Raw genomic sequence first — 20,610 nt, 5'->3', positions numbered from 1 at the left:
ATATACAACTATATACTGGGGGGATTCGGGGAGAAAAAAGCAGAAAAAAAAAAAGATTGGCCACGGTTGTTAGCTCAGGTGCCAATCTTTGAAAAAAAAAAAGTTACAGTAAGCTAAGCTTAATTTATTATTGAAGAAAGAAAAATATTTTTGATAAACTTAGTGTCGCCTAAGTGTGTAGTGTCTGTGAAGTCTACAGCTCTGCAGCAGTGTCCATCGGTGCCCTCGGACTTCACATGCACTCACCACTCACTCACGGACTCACCCAGAGCAACCTCCAGTCTGCAAGCTCCATTCATGGTGAGTGCCCCATACAGGTGTACCATTTTTTAATCTTTTATATTATATTTTTTACTGTACTTTTTCTGTTTAGATATACAAATATTTACCATTGTGTTAACAATTGCCTACAGTATTCAGTACAGTAATATACTGTACAGATTTGTAGCCTAGGAGCAATAGGCTCCACCATATAGCCTAGGTGTGTAGTAGGCTATACCATCTGGGTTCATGTAAGTACACTCTATGATGTTTGCACGATGATGAAATCACCTAACAACACATTTCTCAGAATGTATCCCCATTGTTAAGTGACACACGACCATGCTAGCAAACCGAGTTCAACAGAACTTTGAAAGGATCATACACAAGACTCAATTGGGATTTATCCCTAGGATGCAAGGATGTTCAACAACATAGGGAAATCAATTATTGTGATACACTGTATTAACAGAACATTGAATAATACAAGACGATCATCTCAATAGATGCATAAAAAGCATTAGAGAAAATTCAACACACCTTCATGATAAAAACTTTCAACAAACTAGGAATAAAAGGAAATTACTTCAATATAGTAAAGGCCATATATGAAAATCCCATAGCTAATATCATACTCAAAGGTGAAAAACTAAAAGCTTTTCCTCTATGATCAGGAACAAGATGAGGATACTTGCTCTCTCCACTTTTATTCAACATAGTACTGCAATTATAGCAATAAGGCAAGAAAAAGAAAGAAAAGGCATTCAAATAGGAAAGGAAGAAATAAAATTATCTTTGCAAATGACATGATCTTAGAAAACCCTAAAAGCTACATACACTACACACACACACACACACACACACACACACACACACACACGGTTGAAATAAATGGATTCAGTAAAGTTGCAGGATACAAAATCAATATACAAAAATCAGTTGCGTTTCTATAGGGTGAACTATCTGAAAAGGAAAGTAAGAAAATCCCACTTATAATAGCATCAAAAAGAATAAAATAGGAATAAGCTTAACCAAGGAAGTGAAAGACTTTTACACTGAAGACTAGAAAACATAGATGAGGGAAATTAAAGACACAAATAAATGGAAAAATGCCCCGTGTTCATGGATTGGAAGACTTACTATGACTAAAATGTCCATACTACTCAAAGCGATCTACAGATTGAGTGAATCCATATAAAAATCCCAATGGCGCTTTTTACAGAAATACAGAAACAATCCTAAACGTTAAATGAAACCACCAAGGACCTGGAATAGCTAAAACAATGTTGAGGAAGAATAAAGCTGGAGGAATCACATGTCCTGATTTCAAAATATGTTACAAACTACACTAAATAAAACAGAAAGGTGTTGGCATAAATACAGACATAGAGACCCATGGGACCGAATAGAGAACCCAGAAATTAACCCATGCATGTGTAGTCAAATGGTCTTCAACAAGGGTGCCGAGAATATGCAATGGGGAGACAATAGTCTCTTCAACAAATGGTGCCAGGAAAACTGGATCTGTACCTGCAAAAGTATGGAATTGGACCCTCGTCTCTTACACCGTGTACAAAAATCAACTCAAAATGGATTAAAGATTTAAACACAAGACTTGACACTATAAAACTTCTAGAAGGAAACATGGGGGAAAACTTCATGACATTCGTCTTGGCAGTGATTTCTTGGATATGACACCAATGGCATAGGCAACAAAAGCAAAATTAGACAAGTAGGACCACATCATAAAAAGTTTCTACACAGCACAGAAAACAATTAACAGAGTAAACAGGCAGCCTATGGAATGGGAAGAAATACTTCCAAACCATATATCTGATAACCAGTTAATATCCAAAATAAACAAGGAGCTCCTTCAACTCAATAGCAAAAAACAAAAGAAGCCAAATAACCAGATTTAAAAATGGGCAATGGATTCGAATAGACATTTCTCCAAAGAAGACGTACCAGTGACCAAAAACATATGAAAGATGCTCAACATCACTAATTGTCTGGGAAATGCAAATCAAAATCACAATCTGAAATCACCTCAGTTCTGTCAGGATGGCTGTTTTTGAAAACACAAGGTAACAAGGGTTGGTGAGGATGTGGAGAGATTGGAACGCTGGTACTCTCTTGGTGGAATATAGAATGTTCTAACCATTAAGGAAAATATTATGGAGGTTTCTCCAAAAATTAAAAATAGAAATACTGTATGATCCAGCAATCCCACTCTTGGGTAATTATCCAGAAGAATTGAAAGCGGGGTCTTGAAGAGACATTTGTACAACCGTGTTCATTGCAGCGTTATTCACCATAGCTGAGGTGTGGAAACAACCTAAATGTCCACCAGTGAATGAATGCATAAAGAAAATGTAGTGTAGACATACGGTGACATAGTATTCAACTTCAAAAAGAAGGCTGAGTCATTCATGAATAAACTTTGAGGACATTTTGTTAAGTGAAATAATCCAGTTGCGGAAGGCCAAGTACTGCGTGATCTCACTTAGATGAGGTGCCTAAAATAATCAGACTCACAGAAGCAGAGAGTAGAATGGTGGTTGTGCTGGGATAGGCGGAAGGGAAAAAGGGGAGTTGCTGTTCAGCGGGTGTAAAGTTTCAGTTATGCAAGATGATTAAGTTCAGCAGGTGTGCTGTACAACATTGTGCCTATGGGTAACAAAGCTGTATTGTTCACTTAAAAACTGGCCAAGAGTGTAGAGTGTTAGAGTGTAGAGTGTAAAGTTAGAGTGTAGGGTGTTAAGAACATGTTAAATGTTCTTACCACAATAAAAAAAAATTATATGTTGGGGGTCTAAGTTTATTTTAAAGTCAGTTCCTTGTTAATTTAGTGTTACGTTTTCTTCCTCTGCCTGTCCTAATACCACGGCATGTAACGGCCTTGATTTTGATGCAGTCCTTGTGTGCACGCCGGTGCTTGTCCTGACGGCTAAACTACACGATTGAGCTTCCCAGGGTTCCCTGACCAGAATGCATTGCTGCTCTGACAGCCCCACCCTTGACGTTGAACACGTCCGGTGTTACGTTAGAGAGAGGTGATGTGTGCCACTAGCAGTGACAGACACTCTCCTGACGAATTTCTATGCAGGCGCTGCTGATCCCTCTTCTGGACTAGGCGTCAACCTTGACCTATAAAACTAGATTCTCTCTCTCTCTTTCTCTCTCTCTCTCTGTCTAAGAAATTTGCACAAGTGCTTGCGTAGTTTCTCTTAACACAAGCTGTGTCCCTGAGAATAACTCCAGCTCCCTTACGTTCTTGCCTGGGAGACCTCAAGGCTGCCGAAAGAATTTGCTTTTTGTTCCAGACAACACCTGACAATAGGGCCCCTGCCTCCCTGTGTCTGTGGGTGGTTGGACCCTAACTTAGATAAGCACCAGTTAGCAAACCCAGATGGCTTCATCACATTGAGAAACCCCTCTCCCGGCTTTATGTAGATTTCCACTTCCCTGACACTCTCCCGTTCCCTTTAAAACGCCCAGTCACCTCTGCGCACACGGAAGCTGAGTTCAGTTCCGCTGTAGTTATTACTGGTTAAGATGTGTTCCTGCCTCTTTAACTAGTGTCCAGCTTTGTTTACCTTTGACACCAGTCACAGCTGCTGTTGAGTGTGCCCCACTGTGTGCCCCGGCAGCTACTGGAGAGTCAGAGACTTTTTCTCTCCTCAGACAGGGAAATCATTTCCTCTTAGTCCTTTTGTTGAAGAAATTTATTAGTAGCCATAGGAAGAAATTACTGTTCTCAGAGAAATATATTTAGATATATTTTAAAGATTTGGAGCATTTTGAAACAGGAAAGGATATAAGAGCTCATCTAGTAAAACTTTCTTAGCTGACAGAGGAGACCAGCACTCAGGGACGTAAATGACAATTCAAAGTTATGTGTTAGTTAGGAATCGGGAGAGAAACAGACCCCCCAGCCAGCTGACTGTCAGTCCCGACTCCTTTGCAAAGGAAAGGATGTTTCTGCAACAGGTTTGCACTGTCTGGACCAACCAGGCTAAGCAGATTCCAGTATGGCTTAGCATCTCCCACCCAGATTAAAGCTGCTCATTCACCCCGCAAGGACTGCGTGATGAACGGCCCCCCTGGGCGTTTTGCCATGCTCCAAAGACCTGAGCAAGGGCTGTGTTCCTGAAACATTTCTTTCAACCTCGTTCAGTGTACACTTAAAGATATTTTTAATGGTATCTTCACATGGTATGAAATTCTAAATGTTCAAAAGGCTATTTGATAAAAAGGCCCCTTTCTTCCACTATCCCTAAGCCACCCAGTTCTCTTCCCCAGAGCTCACTGGTGTTTCCAGTTACTTGTGTAGCCTTCTGGAGATGTCCTAATTAAATGCGTTTTTTTAATTAGGCGTGTAGTCAAGACTCTTCCCCTCCACCCCCGGAAATCACTGTGTGGGTGTCTTAGAAGGGTGAGTGAACTTTAAAATGGAGCCTGAGAGATTTGGGGAAGAATGTTCTAGCAATGGGAATTATTTAACATGAAATTCAGTGCCTGAGACACATAGAATATCTCCTTCTCTGAAAATCTTTAAACATAGGGTAGTCTCTCATCTTTCTGGGTTAGTTTATAAGTGTTCTTTTCTGCAGTGAAAAGATGAAGTGACTTCAAAATTACATATTTAGCCCAAAGATACAAATTTTGTATTGTAGGTATTCTGGGTGAGATTACTTTCTTATTTGTCAGAATAAGTCTTAAAATATCTGTTTTAGAAATGGTTGTTATAGTCAACTGTGAAATTACATTTCGTTTTGTTTCTTGTAAACCAGGAAATATCCTGTTAATCAGTTCTGTCATTTACAACTGTCTGATTTCATTAACTCTGTTTCTTTAGTTGCAAAATATTCAAATCTGGCCTTGAAGCTAGTGTTCTGAAACCCAACAGGGACATCTTTAAAAAAGAAAAAGTTGTGCTTCAAGTGACATCTCAGGACAGAAGTTTCCTTCTAAAGAGCAAGGGGACATCACAGCTTGTCCCTTCGTTCCTCTATCCACAGTGGCACATTTAGCTGTTTGCCACCAACAGAGCTGAGGTTACTAGTAGAAATTTGTCATCACTTTCTTAACTACTCCTCCCAGCTTTAATCACAAAAGCAAATAAATGGGAAGAAAGTCAACTCCTTCTGGAACTTGTTCCAATGCTACTAGTTAAACTCTACTACGAAAGAAGTGAACATTTATAGAAGTGTGTATTTTTGTAGTTGAAGTTTCCTAATACGATCTTTATTTAAGAATATAGATGAGTACCAGTCTCCAAAGATAAAGATACTAATGAGATATCATCACTGTTTCCAAGACATAAATATTTGAAATTATTTTATATCCTCTTCCTGCCCCCTTTGGTTTATGGCTTGGTTCATTTAAAATTACTGGCACTAATTAAGTTATATTTTAAAATAATTGCATCTAAAAATAGTTTAGCATGGAGTACATTGAAATGAAGAGATTGTATGTGAATACCTTAATTATTTAAAAATCACCTCGATGTTAAACACGGCCCTACAATGAGTGTTTTCAAGGCTGGAAAGTAAATTGAACTAAGAGACAGCCATTGACTGGTGTGGCCCGAGGACCCACACGTTTCTACCAGCTTGTTTGGTTCTTGGTGTACACATTGCAGAGGGAGCGTCGTCCCTGCTCATACATGAAGCCTGCAACCCAACGGAGAAAAGAGCAGGGAAAATACGCGACAGAACTTTACGTCATCCGTAATTGAACGTGTTTTGGAGAGCAGTTGGAGGGGAGGAACTGAGCATTGGTTTATGGTTTAAAGAAGAAAGGAAAGAAGTTGTTGCTTCATTTGTAGGAAAATTTGAGCAAAGGCCAAAGCTTTGGGCAGAAATTCATTTACTAATAACCACCGAGCATCCACTCATGACGAGAATGCGGGAGAACCTGGGGGCGCAGCCCTGCCCTTGAGGAGCTCATGGTTCAGTGGGAAAGACGGACGTGCAAAAACAGCCAAGTTTGGAGTGCTGTTAGAGTGAGATCTCTTCTCTGTGGTGGGTCCCAAAAGCCTTCACATGCTCTGTCTGAGCACCCGTTATGTACCAGATGCTGTACGGGTCATTGTAGATAAAACACAAGCCACTGTTTGCTGGAAGAAGGCCCGGTTGTGTGTGTGTTGGTCGGGGGAAGGATGAGGTCATGCATTTCATCTGGGACATGTTGACTCTGAAGGGCCTCTGACACATCTGGGGGTGAGTGGCAGGTAAGCAGTTGGATGTGTGAGCCTGGAGCTTAGGGGAGAGGCCTGGGCAGGGAGCCAGCGTGATGGGGTCCTTGGGGCCGTGGACATGACTGTGATCTCCTGGAGAGAAGAGTGCATAAGGTCAAGCCTGGGAAAGCAGACAGAGCCCGGGAGGGAGGAGCCGGCAGGCATTTTTCTAGAGCATTCGGGGGTAGGGGAAGAAGCAGAGACTGACGCCTTTACCCGTGTGTCTGTTCATTTTTATTAGACTTCTCTGTCTGGTTCTCTTGAAGTCCTTGGCTCACATAAGCTTTATCTCATTGGAAGTGATTAAGCATGAAAAGAATGTAACAGAGGAGGTTTTTAAAAATCTGATTGCATGTTGTATCAGTGTTCTTCAGTTATCTGTGACATACTTGTTCTAAAACGGAGTAACTTCTCCATCATGGCTTGACAGCTAGTCTGTTCACGTGGCTCTTTTCCTTCTCTCCAATCTTAATAGTGCATTATCTTCCCAACAGAGCTGGAGTCGAAACTGATTAATGGTGGGGAGTTTGGGGGCTGATTTTTTCTTCTGTTTTGTTTCAGTGTGATGTTGAACACTGAGAACTCACTAAATCACCAGTCAGGAATTAGATGTCTGCTCTTGTCTGGTACCTGTTCTTCTCTAAAATGGAAAAATAGGAGTTTTAGTCAAAAGATGCTTCAGTGCAGAAGCATCACAAATACTTAACTGCCACATGTCGTCTAAGATGCTAGGCCCTGGGGAGATGGCAGAGAGCAGAGCAGACGTGGTCCATGTCCTCAGAAGCTTGCTGTCAAGCATGGGAGTCAGACAGTGATCAGATAATCCCACAGTAAAGATGGGAGAGTCGTGATGGTTGTCCCAATGGAGGACTGTAGGGTCACGTGAGAACCCATAACGGGGTGTCAGGGAACTGGTCTGGGATCCATGTATGGTCACCCCGAGTGCTCCTGGAGAATAATGGTTTGCTGTTCCTGCTCGTGAGCTCTGTTTATTGAAAACAACAGTCGTAAGTGATATGATAACCCCTTCACCTAGCACCGAGGCACAGGCTGCTCTTCAAAACGTGCTTGAGCAAGCGGGTGAGAATAGAAGAAAAGCTCGCTTCCCGGGGACCTCACCCGTGCCATTCGCTGCGGTTCCCACACATCTTCTTTTGAAATATGTAAATTGTGCATTTCAGTTCAAGTCACAAGAAGTCATGTTCTATGTTTATCGTACTGAAACCTGCCTACCGAGCGCATTTGGAGCCTGCCTCCTCAAGGGCTTCCGTGGGTCTGACCCGCTGCCCCAGTGTCTTGATCCCAGTGCCTGGGTCACACAAGGCCTTTGTCCACTTGCCGGTGGATGTTTATTTCCTCTGTTGGCACCAAAAATTTCATTTTTCCTAAAATGATTTTCACTGTGTTCACTGTTTTTCCTGTAAGTGGCATGCGGTCATGGATTCATCACTGCCCTGAGGAAAAGTGCTTTAGCTTTTTTTAGTTTTCAGTCATTAAAATGTAGATCATGTTTAAAGGAATATTTATAGACAATTGATTTATTCTAAAACAGCTCTGTAAATTCTGTGAGTGTATTACTACTTAAATGAAGTATATTTTCCCTTGGAATTAATCTATCTTAATCATCAGCATTGATGTCCTAAAATTTCCTTTTGATTGTCACTGGCTTTAACTTATCCATTTAACAGTAAATATCGAGTGCCCACTGTGTGCCCAAAGTTCTGTTAGGTGCTGGGGGGTACACCTCTGGACAGTCTGCCCCCAAGGAGCTTAACATCAAAATCTGGCAAGCAAAAAGAGGCAAGGACCTAAAAAACCTCAATGTGTAAATCCTGGTCTTTCTAGTGAAATAACCCTGGCTTGACCACTTAATGAATGGCTTTGTCAACTTACTTGACCTCTCTTAAATTGTTGCTGCGTCTGTAAGATGGAAATAGTTTGTGTGGTTCTCACGATGAGTTGCTGATGGATACACAAATCTCATGAAACACAAAAGATTCTAAGTTTTTAATGGCAATGGATGCAGAAACTGCAGAGCCCACACACAATGCAGCAGATAACATGGCGTCTCCCTGGGGAGGTCCCCGTCCCCAGGGACATCCAGCTGGGTGACTCCACTCATGTCAGGGAAGCCTCGCACAGCTGGGGGCTGCTCCTCTGCCAGTCTGATGGAGGGGGCTTAGCCCCTGCCTGTGCTGTAGCTCCGGCCCGGGGCCTGCCTGCACCCCCAGCACGTTCCCGAGAGTGTGCTCGGCGGTGAAGTGAGGCTGTTCCTGAGGAGAGCCCTCAGCACACCAAGGGCCCAGCTGAGCTCCGTGCCAGCGAGCCTGGGACTCAGCTCCCAGGATTATTTTGACAGCTAACGAGGTAAAGCTGTTAGTATAGTGCTCGGCACAAAGCACTCAATGCAAGCACTCAATGAATGTATTAATACCATTAATACACTGTAGGACTATTAATTAATACATTAATACCATTTTTACTCTCAGTGAAATAAAACATTAGACAAACTATTTCAGGGCCATCTTCTTTTCCAATTATGGTTATATGACCTGTTGACATAACCAAAGCTATTTTCTCTTTGGTCAAACATAAACATACACCTAAAGTTTTTCTTCTAAATTTGAGAAATTCTTAAGAATGAACCTCTGCTGCTGCTTTTTCTTTCACAAAAAATTAGTGAATATTATCCTCTTCTTAGCTCTCCTCCACCAACCAAAACAAAAACCCAGCAAACAAAAAGAACCCATGAAAAATAAAACAAGGATTTTTCCAGTATTGTTTGAAAATGTCTCTGCCACATAACGAATATATTTATTATGCTATGATTCACATTTCAGTCTTAGACGATTAAAATTCTTGCAGTAATAACCAGCTAAGTTTCTACTACTTAATGCTTTGTGTATCCTCTATGTTACTTAACTGGTCTTTTTTTTTTTAGTTCTAAATATGTTTTGTCCTTCTAAACAAGTCGAGGGGGCGAGACTTGCTAGAAACCACAGCTGTTTCTCCCCGTCCATCAAGGGTGCTGGTCCTTGGTTGCAGGTGCTGTTCGGCACGGCCGACGGGCAGGTGATCGTGATGGACTGTCACGGCAGGATGCTGGCCCACGTCCTGCTGCACGAGTCAGATGGCATCCTCAGCATGTCCTGGAACTACCCTGCCTTCCTGGTGGAGGACAGCAGCGAGAGCGACACCGACTCAGACGACTACTCCCCACCCCAAGGTAGCTCACTGGCTCCGTGGGGACAGAATCGTATCGAAGGAGAGTGAACCGTTCAAAGGAGAATGGGAAAGGTCCGCCATACGCATAGACCCTAACTTGCCAAGAAGAGTTCTCGAACTGAGATGCAAGGCAGGACAGGCCTAATCTCTGGTCTCGATCTGTCTTCTCTCTGCCGTCCCTTTTCTCAGAGTCTCTGGGCATGTTGATGAAGCTCCATTAGCTTAGGTTTCCGTAGATGTAAAATGAGACTTCCAACCCTTCCTGTGTCCCTGGGGTGTTGTGGGGCTTAGCTGCTCAGTGACAATAAAGAGAACTGACGACGGAATAAGCTGTTCTCTTACTGTAACTTAATACGTGGGGTTCCAGCTCCCTGATGTTATTAAAGCCCATAGCTGTAGTTGTGTGAGTACGTCGGGCTGATATCCATGTCCCTGCCTTCTTTATTTTGGGCGGAAGTCTTCCCTTTCCCAGTTCGGAAGAGCCTGCCTGCCCCACGTAAGCCTCACTGTGGTGTTAGATTAGGTCAGTTGACGTTTGAATTTTTTCACATTTGCTCCAGTAGTGAAAGATTGTTTCAGACTCTTGGTGGGGATGATTTCTCACTCCTGCCCCCTTCACCTCTTGTGGTGTGTCTATCCCTCAAATGTGTAAGAGACCCCTTCTCCCTGCTCCCCGCAAAAGCAGAAGTCCTTGATGTTGGTGTTGGCCATCACCAAAGTCAGCATTCAGCGTTGGCCTACTCAAGCTCTGGCTCTTCCCCAACATCCCATCCCCTGCACCAACCTCTTTTTTTAAAAGGAAAATGTATTGTGAAATAGTGGAAGGGAATGACTCCCTGATGAGACGTGGTCACACTGCTGCAGGACGTCTGTCCTCAGCCTGGACTGCTGTGCTCACACTGCTTGCTGAGTGCCCTGCCTGGACTAAGGGCACACACGGGACGATTTCTACCCTTCCCTGTGACTGTGGGCACGTTCATCCTACGAAGGGCTGGTCCAGGGAAATATTTTCGTTTTCTCCCATCAGCATCTGCCTCCACTGGGACTTGGGGTGCTCTTGTTTTGTCTTCTCCCTCCCGCCCCGGACATGATGATGTGTGATGCTTCCCGGAGACGTGTACATGCTCATTTGTTCATTTGTTTAAGGAGAGGATGGTGGCCACACATGGAACACAATTCAGCTCAGTGGTAGTTTTTCAGGATCAGCGGGTCTTGGGAGGGAGAGTGCTCTTAGCACCCATAAATCCATTTGGGAGGCACCCATGCCCTTCCTTAGTAGGACCAAAGCCTTGAGTAAGCATTGATCATTTCTCCAGCCTCAATAGGAAAGTCAGTGTCTTTCAGCTTTGGACTCAGCATTCTCTTAAACGGAACTTTACTAGATTGAATGCAGATTCACTTACCCTGCTTGTTATTGGAAGAAACGAGATCCAGAGACCAAGTTGATAAAGCAAGTCCAGAGTAAGTCTAAGCGTAGACTTGAGTCCCTGTTGCTGCTCTAGCCAGGGGCCCTTCCCAGAAGCGGCGGGCACTTTGGAGGGTGCCTGGACTTGCCTCTCAGGTGGAGCAGGGGCTTTCCTGGTGGCCTAGGGAATTTGAGCACAGAGGTGGGTCCCTATAGCATTGTAAGCAAGGGAGAGTAATAACTGGGGATGCTCTGCAGGCGGCGCTGAGTCAAGGGCGAGCAAGCAATGTCAGCTGGCCCCCTCTGGATGGCTGCCAGAGCCGAGCTCCACGTGGGCGTGAAGCAGACATGAGCCCTCGGAAAGACCCGTGACTCACCCTGGCCTGTGGGAGGGACTGACTTTCACTTTTGAAACAATACGTGGAAGAATCCAGAATGTGGTCCATCATGGCTCTTTCCTTAGCATCCATGAGTACTCCTTGAACTCACAAAACAGGGTTTTCTTGATGTGCCCTGTGGATGTAGCAAAGTTCTTTATGAGCCATGTCCACACTCAACCTTCGCTCCAGATTTGGGGTCTTTGGGTCAAAAAGAAGGACTCGTGGTGGCTGCTGTGTGGCATTTCCTGTAACATTCAATCAAAGAGCAGTTAGTGTTGAAAAGTAACTTTTCTTTGTATGTTGGACCAGGGTTAAGAAAACATTTTCATCCCTCTTCCCACCATCCTCACACATTATATGACGTTAAAATAATTTATGTTTACACATCGTTAGAAACATATAACCCATTAACACGCAGGTCAATAAACTTTTCACACATGTTCTCACCACCACATAACAGAGTCCAGGGAACCCCACTCGGTGCCTCCAGGGCTGGCTGCCCTGTCCTGCTTCCCATTCCAGGGTTCCCTGCTGAGCACCGTCCGATGGCCCTCTCTAGCTCCCGAGTGGTGTAGAGTGTTGCCTCCTTTGGCAGCATCCCAGTGCAGAGTCTGGTCTGCATCGTCAGGTGATTTCTAAGGCCTTCTGCAGGATTGCAGCCTTGTGGACCTGGATTTGGGTCACGTGCTCATCGCCTCTCTTTCACTCAGCGCTTTTGTTCCCGCAGACGGTCCAGCCGCGTACCCCATCCCGGTGCAGAACATCAAGCCGCTGCTCACCGTCAGCTTCACCTCGGGAGACATCAGCTTAATGAACAGCTACGACGACTTGTCTCCTACTGTCATCCGCTCAGGGCTGAAAGGTACAGAAGGCTGCGCGTGACCCAGGCCCACACGAGCCCTGTGCACGTTCCCCTTCCAGGCTGGGTGTCGGACACCCAGTGCTTACTGATTCCCGGCCTCTGCAGTGACCTCTCGGAGTCTGTTAATAAAGGGCTCCTCTGCTTATCTGACGAGTCGATACCTGGGCTTAGCTTGACGAGGGCTTCCTGACGGTCAGTCTTCGTCTTCACCTGCTCTCTTCCGCTACGACAAGATTGCTCCCCTCTCAGTGTACAGTGTGCTTGCCTCTGGCTGACCCTGAGTCTGCACAGTACTGGACGGCAGCACCTGCCATTCCCGAGGCAGCAGGCAGTGCGCGAGACAGTTTGCACAGACGCCCCTGTGATTTCAAGGCTTCTTACGGAACTGATAGTTGTGCAATAAAGTTGCCTTGACGGACTTGTGGAGGACGCACAATTGCCGGGCTGCGGCATCGACGTGAAGGCCAGCAGTCAGGTGCTGACGCCTTCTCAATAGACCTTATGAAGTACTGTTATCTCAAGAGAAAATCCGTGTCCCTAGGCATCAGGAGTGTTCTGAATTCTGCAATTCAAGAATGCTACTGACGTTGTGACCCCATTGAGTTCTGTGGGGAGACAGTTCTGTCTCCTCGGGGTTGGGTGGTGCAGTGTAGAAATTGCTGGGCTGCCTCTGGCCCTCAGTGTTAAAGGGACCCACTGTAATCTGAATGGGAGGGTGGCAAACCAGAACCTGCAGTTCAGCTCGCTGCCGTCGTTCACAACTGGCCATCAGACCAGAGCGTCACGGCCGTGTGCTTCTTGTCTGAATTATTCAGGAATCACAGGGACATATAGAATTAAGTCCTGTACTTAACTGTTGACTGTCTGGAACGCATCATACCTGCCTGTGTACCCCTAAACACTTGGCATTTCTATTTTAAAATTATACGGCATTTTTAGAAGCAAGTTATACTCACTCTTTGGGGCGTCCTATTTTGCTGTTTCAAAACTATAATTGTAAGGAATTATTTAGCCTGTAAACTCCTGAGGGACATGAACTGTGTGGAATTCCTTCTTTATGCCACAAACGGGCCCGGTGGGAGCTGAGTAAGTATTTTTCTGTGTTGATGATCAACTTAAATTCTTTGGGCTTTTCCTAAGCTCTTTTTCTGAATTTTCTGATTTGTGGAGCTAAAATATAGGGATGGTCATCATAAATTCTTCCATATATTTAGTAATTCAATCTCTGCTTTCTTCTTCAAAAATTCTATTTTTAAACCTTTTAACCAAGTGTATTAATTTCGTCAGAACTTGCATCCTGTTCTGGGGTCCTGAACTTTGATCTCTGTCGACTGTCTGATCAGGACTAAAAATAACATAAACCTAATTACCACTCAGTTCCTTTGTATTCTTTATGGGGTGAATTTGTCTAGTTTTTTACCATCTTGCTTGCCTGTGGAAACTTTATTTTTTTCTTCCTCTGATGTATTATTTTGTTCTCTATCAAACTAGACTGTGTTGGAGCAGCATTTCTAACACTTTCCTGCCAGCTGTGCAGCACAGGATTAGGGACACATCCAAGGTGACGTGGGGAGGTGACCCAAAGTAGCCCTCCCAGATGTGAAAGGTTTTGACTTGAGATTTATCCTAAAAGGATAAATACAGGCAGATTTCGCATTCTTGTCATTGCCCGACTAGAAAGCTAGGTCTAATGTAAGAACGTCCTCAGTCTTTCGCCCTTTCACGGGGGGTGTTTCTGCACTGAGTCTTCCTAATCTCGGAAGGTTGGGTGACGTTTAAGTGAGCTGCTGTCATCCACTGCGCGCTGCGTGGAGGCAGTTTCCTTTTCTGTCTTGGTTTCAGAATATTTTAAGGACTCGGGTACCAACAACAGTAGTTTTTTTTTTTTTAAATTAATTATTTATTTATTTCCTTTTTGCTTGAGGAAGATTGTGGCTGAGCTAACATCTGTGCCAGTCTCCCTCTGTCTTGTGTGAGACACTGCCATAGCACGGCTTGATGAGTGGTGTGTAGGTCTGCACCCGGGATCTGAACCTGTGAACCGCAGGCCACCAGTGCAGAGCGCGTGAACTTAACCACTACACCACCAGGCCATCCCCTTAATTTATTTTTGTCCACTACTTTGCGGGACATGTTAGTAGATACTGGAAAGAGGTAGCCAGGATGCTGTCAAAGATGGCACACGGCAACTTCTTCCATCCGCGGGGATCTGTCCTGTCCCAGACAGGCCAGTCGCTTGTCTCCTAAGGTAGACTGAAAGGTCTGGTCTTCCTGTGTCACTGTCTCCAAGAAGTCCCTCAGAGACCTTTTCCAGTGCGGAAGGGTGGCTCATGGTATTCTCTGGTTTATCACCAACACTGTGATTTACGTCATGTGCAAAAGGACTTGGAATGCCAGACAGCTCGTAGACCCCGCAACCAGCCCTCCCCACCCCGTCAGACTCGTCTTCATTGCTGAGTCACGTGGCGGGAGGGGGCGATTTTGCTTTGCAGGTGTTTGCTGAGGAGGTTCTGCCTTCTGAGTGTCCCAGCCTTGGGAACTCATGTCTATCAAAAGTTGAACTGTAAATTGGTTCGCCTTATTTGGGAGTTTGACTTTGTTGTAACTTTACTCCTTCATGAGCATGTAGGGGAGGAAAGACTGTTTTCCCTCTACCCATCTTAGGTTCTCTGACTGGGGCCCAGTGAGTTAGATGGACAAAGAACAGATCGAGGAGACAAAAACAGAAGTGTGTTAACACGTGCGTTGCGCTTACTCATGGAAGCGCTCAGAGACGAGTAACCCAAAGGGGTGGTTAGAACTTGGGCTTATATAGCATGTTAACCAAAGGACAATACATTTGTCGAGAAGTGACAAGACAGAGGAAAAGGACTTTGAACTTCCAGGGCAGCAAACTGTGGGACGGTGAATGTATGGGGAACTAATGGAAGATACGGCTGGTTCTAAAGTTTGCTGCGTGGATTCCTCTGGTGTCTTCCAGGCTGACCAGGGTCTAGAGTTGTCTCCAGTGGTTAACTTGTGTCCTTCCTGGTAGAGAGGGGAGGGGACCCCTTTACAAATGTACGTCCTGCTTTTAGGCAAATAGGGGAGGGCAGAGAGCTTTTCTTGTGTCTGCTTCCCCTCAATTGCCTTCAGCTCAAAATGATCCTTATGCCAAAGTGGCATATTTTGGGGTTGCGTGTTCTACCACCCGTCAAGGAAAAATAATTCAGTCATGTTCAGAAATTCTGTGACCAAGCCAGTGCGTCTCTTGCAGTAAAGCAAGCTTTCAAGGGGACTTCTCATTTCACCCCAGATTTGTCTTAAAATAGAAGAATTCAAACCCCTGGGCTTTTTTTTCTTTGCTTTGCAGTATTTCTTCTTCTCATCACGTCATTGGGCACACTGAGAGGGTCAGGAGGGGGTTCTGAGCAGAGGGGTTTTGGTCCATGGGGCCGTCTTCTCCCACGGTTTGGCTGACAGAGATCTGTATCCGTCTGGGCCGACAGCGCTCAGGTTCACTGTGTTAGTCTTCCAGCAATCTCTGAATGGATTGTCTGTCTAGGTCAGCCCTGCAGGGACAACAGAACACTTATCTGTTGGGAAAAACTACCGTGTGACAGAATTCAAATCAATGATTGAAATTTAAAATAAACAAATAGCAAAAACAGCGGTGCAGGGTTCACTCATCTGCTCAGCAGAGTGGGTCAGCCCGGGGGCCCGGGAGCATCTTAGTCTCTGCTGCGCTGCAGGGATGTTTCCCTCTGAACAACGCTAGACTCCGTCTTCTTTCTTCCGTTGTCTTTACCCGGCAGTGCCAGTTGCTCCCTTTGACTCCCTTGTGTTTCCAAAGCTGCCATCCAGAGGTCATTTCCATTTCGTTATCACTACAAGGCAGTTCCGTGGAGCGACGGCACCAGTGGGAGGCCCAGAGCACATTTGGTTTATGCACAAGTCCTCTCGCTTTCCCCCTCATCTTTTTCAAATCTCATTCACTAGGATTTTGCTTGATTCTTGTTCGTTTGTACTTAACCTTGTTTATATCCTTTTATAAGAAAAAGGAAAAAAACTCCTTATTGATGCTTACACTGTCTCAGATTATAGAGGTTTGTCACTTTGTGTTTGTCTAGAACTCCTTCCGCTCAGCCTTCTGCCACCTCTGTCTCTGGTTTCTGTGTGTGGCTAACTTGATGAGCAAGCTCTCGTTCCCTGGGTCTGGAGAGCCCTCTTGTCCCAGGAACTGCTGCCCGGTGACCCAAGAATGCCCTGGAATTAACATCAGAATCAGTACCACAGACGAATACGACAAGGGTGCTGTGATCATGTGCGACGTGACAGAGCTCAGGAGCTGCGGAGTTCTAGACTCGGCTCTGAAATGTGTCCTTGTCGTGGTGGACCACCTTTAAATCACTCTAGCCTCTCAGCAGAATGGGCCACTGAGTTCCAGATTCCAGGGATCAGATCCCGTTTTAGGGTCTTGAGGGAGAAAAACTATGCAATAAACCTTATTAGTACTAATAGCTTGTTTTACCAGCAAGAATAAGTAAATTTCTAATATTGGATTAAACACGCCATTTAATAGCCGTTTCTTACAGGTACTGAGTGGCTTGTAGGTGGGCATCCCACCTCCAGTGGGAAAATTTCTCTGACAACACTAGCACCCAACAGAAGTATTTTCCTTCTTTTCTAAGCCCCCACCTCATCCAAATGTCCACTAAAGCCAAGGCCTTCCTATGCAGACATGTCCTTTATCTGAACTTTGCCCACTGGTACATGGAAATCAAATGGATATGAATTCAGGCTTTGCTCTCGATGTACTTGGAGCATTTGTAAACCCTCTGAGTCATCTCTGGGAGTGGAGGCCATGGCGGTGGGAAATGCACTTAGGATGTACAGTCATAGGTTTTTCTATCTTACCTGATCTCTCAGTTCTGCAAGTCCCGTGATGGAGATGCTGGTATTGGGTTAGACATTTAACATGCCAGCTTTATCATATATGCTTTGGTTTGTTTGTTTGTTTGTTTTGTAAGGAAGACTGGCCCTGAGCTAACATCTGATGCTAGTCTTCCTCTTTTTGCTTGCGGAAGATTGTTGCTGGGCTAACATCTGTGCCAGTCTTCCTCTGTTTTATGTGGGATATCACCATGGTGTGGCTGGATGAGCTGTGCCAGGTCCATGGCCAGGATCTGAACCTGCGAACCCTAGGCCGCCAAAGCGGAGCGTGCAAACTTAACCACTATGCCACCAGGCTGTCCCCATACATATGTATAGTTTTTTTGGGTTTTTTTTTTTTTGAGGAAGATTAGTCCTGAGGTAACTACTGCCAGTCCTCCTCTTTTTGCTGGGGAAGGCTGGCCCTGAGCTAACATCCGTGCCCATCTTCCTCTACTTTATATGTGGGACGCCTACCACAGCATGCTTGCCAAGCGGTGCCATGTCTGCACCCAGGATCCGAACTTGCGAACCCCGGGCCAGCAAAGCGGAAGGTGCGAACTTAACCACTATGCCACCAGGCCGTCCCCATACATATGTATAGTTTTTGACGCATTTAGTTATGTTTCAGGGGATCTGCAACCCCATCCATGTAATAAATGCCTGTTTTGAAATAGAGTCTCTATTGTCTTCAGAGAAGTGGGTAGCTGTTGTCTTCATGGGAGAAAGGGGAAGAGCCACCATTGTATTTGCTGGGCGGCTCTGTGTTTTAAACTACGTAAGTGAAAGGTTCAGGGAGGGTCACATCCTTGTGCTGACCGTTTCTCCTTTGGGTTTCAGAGGTGGTGGCCCAGTGGTGCACACAGGGAGACCTCCTGGCAGTAGCTGGTATGGAACGGCAAACGCAGCTTGGCGACCTTCCCAGCGGCCCTCTGCTGAAGAGTGCCATGGTCAAGTTCTACAACGTTCGAGGGGAGCACATCTTCACACTGGACACGCTTGTGCAAGTAAGGACGTGTGTCAGGCACTCACTGTGACGCCACTGTGTTGTAGGCCCCTGATCTCTGTTAAATGTTCATCAGTCGGTTATGCTCATTATAATTGTCTTTGACAGATTTTAATCTTTTGTTGACTTTAATTGAATTATGGGGTATAAACTAGAAGAAATAAGAGAAAAAGAAGTTTCTGCCCTATAGCCAGAATACTTTATTCCATTCCCCAGTCGGATGAGTGGACAGTGAGTGAGCCGAGCGAGCTGGTATGTGTCCTCAGTCTCAAGGAGAAATCGGAAACTTGCAGAAGTAAATGCTGAATCTGCATTTATTCACTCTGACTTTATGTTTGTTATGCTAGTAATGTACTTTTACATTTTGACTAAATTATTGTTAAACAATAAATAAAAAAGCTTAAAGGTCTTTAAGAAAGTATGCACAGGTCTAGACTTTCTGTCTGTTTTTATTCCCCATAAATCTTTAGACCAGTTTGTTTCTGGTCTGTGTCTGTCATGGGGTAGGACGAAGTGCTTAGTGGGGGATCGTGGAGATGGGTCTGGGACTGAGCTGACCTTTGATGGGGCTGATAATAAGCAAGGGACTCTGTCCTAACCTTTGCAGCTCATCAGAGAGGTAGGTACACCAGATTTGGGGAAATTTATAGTTAGATGCAGGCATAAATTATTTAAATATATCTTTTTTTAACATTCGGTAAAATACACATAAAACTTACCACCTTAACCATTTTAAGTGTCCAGCTGAGTAGTGTTAGGTGTGTTACGTTATGATATACCCAATCTCCAGAGCTTTTCATCTCGTAAAACTGAAACTCTCTACCTTTCGGTCTCAGTGAATTCGACTGCTCTACACCCCTCATACACGCGGAGTCATACAGTATTTGTCTTTTTGTGACTGGCTTATTTCACTTACCATAATGTCCTCAAGGTTCATCCATATTGTAGTATGTGTCAGAATTTCCTTCCTTTTTAAGACTCAACAATATGCCATTGTGTGGATGTACCGCATTTTGTTTATCCATTCATCCTTCAATGGACATTTGGGTTCCCTCCACCTTTTGCCTAAGGTGAATATGCTGCTGTGGACAGGGGTACACAAATATCTCTTTGAGACGCTGCTTTCAGTTCTTTTGGATAAATACCCAGAAGTTGAATTGCTAGATCATATGGTAATTCTATTTCTAATTTTTTGAGAACTGCCATACTCTTTTCCATGGTGGCTGCACCTTTTTACATTCCCACCAACCGTGCACAAGCATGCCAGCTTCTCTACACCCTCACCAACCCTTCTTTTTTTTTTTTTTTAAAATAGTAGCCCTTCTAATGGGTGTGAGATGGTATCTCCTTGCGGTTTTGACTTGTATTTCCCTGCTGATTGGTTATGTTGAGCATCTCTTCATGTGCTTATTGGCCATTTGTATATCTTCTTTGGAGAAATATCTATTCAAGACTCTTGCGCATTTTTTAATTGAGTTATTTGTTTTTGTGCTGTTGAGTTGTAGGATTTAAAGATATCTTTTCATGATGTAATATCTTCTATGGGCAAATAAGTCTGTTTGTCCACTCATTTGTTCAAGCATCCAGCAAACCTGTTTTGAGGGGCCCTGTGCAGCTGGCACTGAGCCCCAAGCCCTGAGTGCTAGTCTACAGGAATATGATACAGGAACCCTTCAAGATAATAAGCTGAAATTAAGTCCCTGCCAAAGCTGGATAGTGTGCTTTTAAAGTGGGACTCAGTGCTGTCCGTGCCTTCTCTACAACCCCTAGAGGCAGAAGTGGTCCAGGTTGCCTAAAGTTAGGAATTGGGAAGATTAATGTAACAGAAAAACAAAAAATGGAATTTAGAGAACTACTAAGGATGTTATTGAAATGTGCAGTCCTGGAATCTGGGTGGGTAGATGCTTTGTGACCCGAGACTGGGAAGTGTGAAATCATAACAAGGCACGTTCAAGAAGAAGCGATAAACACAGGCTGGGAAGCTGTGGTTGGATCGGAAACTCAGCTTCCTGTTTTAGAAGTGAAGTAGTTCCAGGTGATGAGGCCAACCGGGGAAAGCTGAAGTGGGGTAGAGTCGAGGCTGTTAGCGTGAGGCCAAGGAATGGGGCAAGAAACATAGATCCTGGAGTCCCTCGGATTGGGGGTTGAGGGAGAGACTGCCTTGTTTATACTTGTGAGCCTCCTGCCAGTGCATTGCCTGCAACATAGCAGGTGGTCTGTAAATATCTGCTCTGTGGACTGATGGATGGATGCTTGTCAACATGTGCTTTCTTTAGTTCTTTCTGTTGATTGTTTGAAGCAGTAGCTATGTGCCCTTCC

The 20,610-nt window shown here is 44.5% G+C and overlaps 1 protein-coding gene across 3 annotated transcripts in view; it reads left to right on the top strand.

Moving 5' to 3' along the window:
- Positions 1–20,610, top strand: part of TULP4 (TUB like protein 4) — a 227,964-nt gene that overhangs the window by 172,199 nt on the left and 35,155 nt on the right. For all 3 annotated transcript variants that reach the window (XM_070603292.1, XM_070603291.1, XM_070603293.1), the window contains exons 5-7: positions 9,548–9,728; positions 12,240–12,374; positions 18,126–18,292. In XM_070603292.1, coding sequence (XP_070459393.1) covers positions 9,548–9,728; positions 12,240–12,374; positions 18,126–18,292 — 483 coding nt within the window. The remainder of the gene's footprint in view (positions 1–9,547; positions 9,729–12,239; positions 12,375–18,125; positions 18,293–20,610) is intronic.

Source organism: Equus przewalskii, chromosome 32 (genome assembly GCF_037783145.1).
Source record: "Equus przewalskii isolate Varuska chromosome 32, EquPr2, whole genome shotgun sequence".
NCBI lineage: Eukaryota > Metazoa > Chordata > Mammalia > Perissodactyla > Equidae > Equus > Equus przewalskii.
This window is presented reverse-complemented; position numbering and strand designations above follow the sequence as displayed.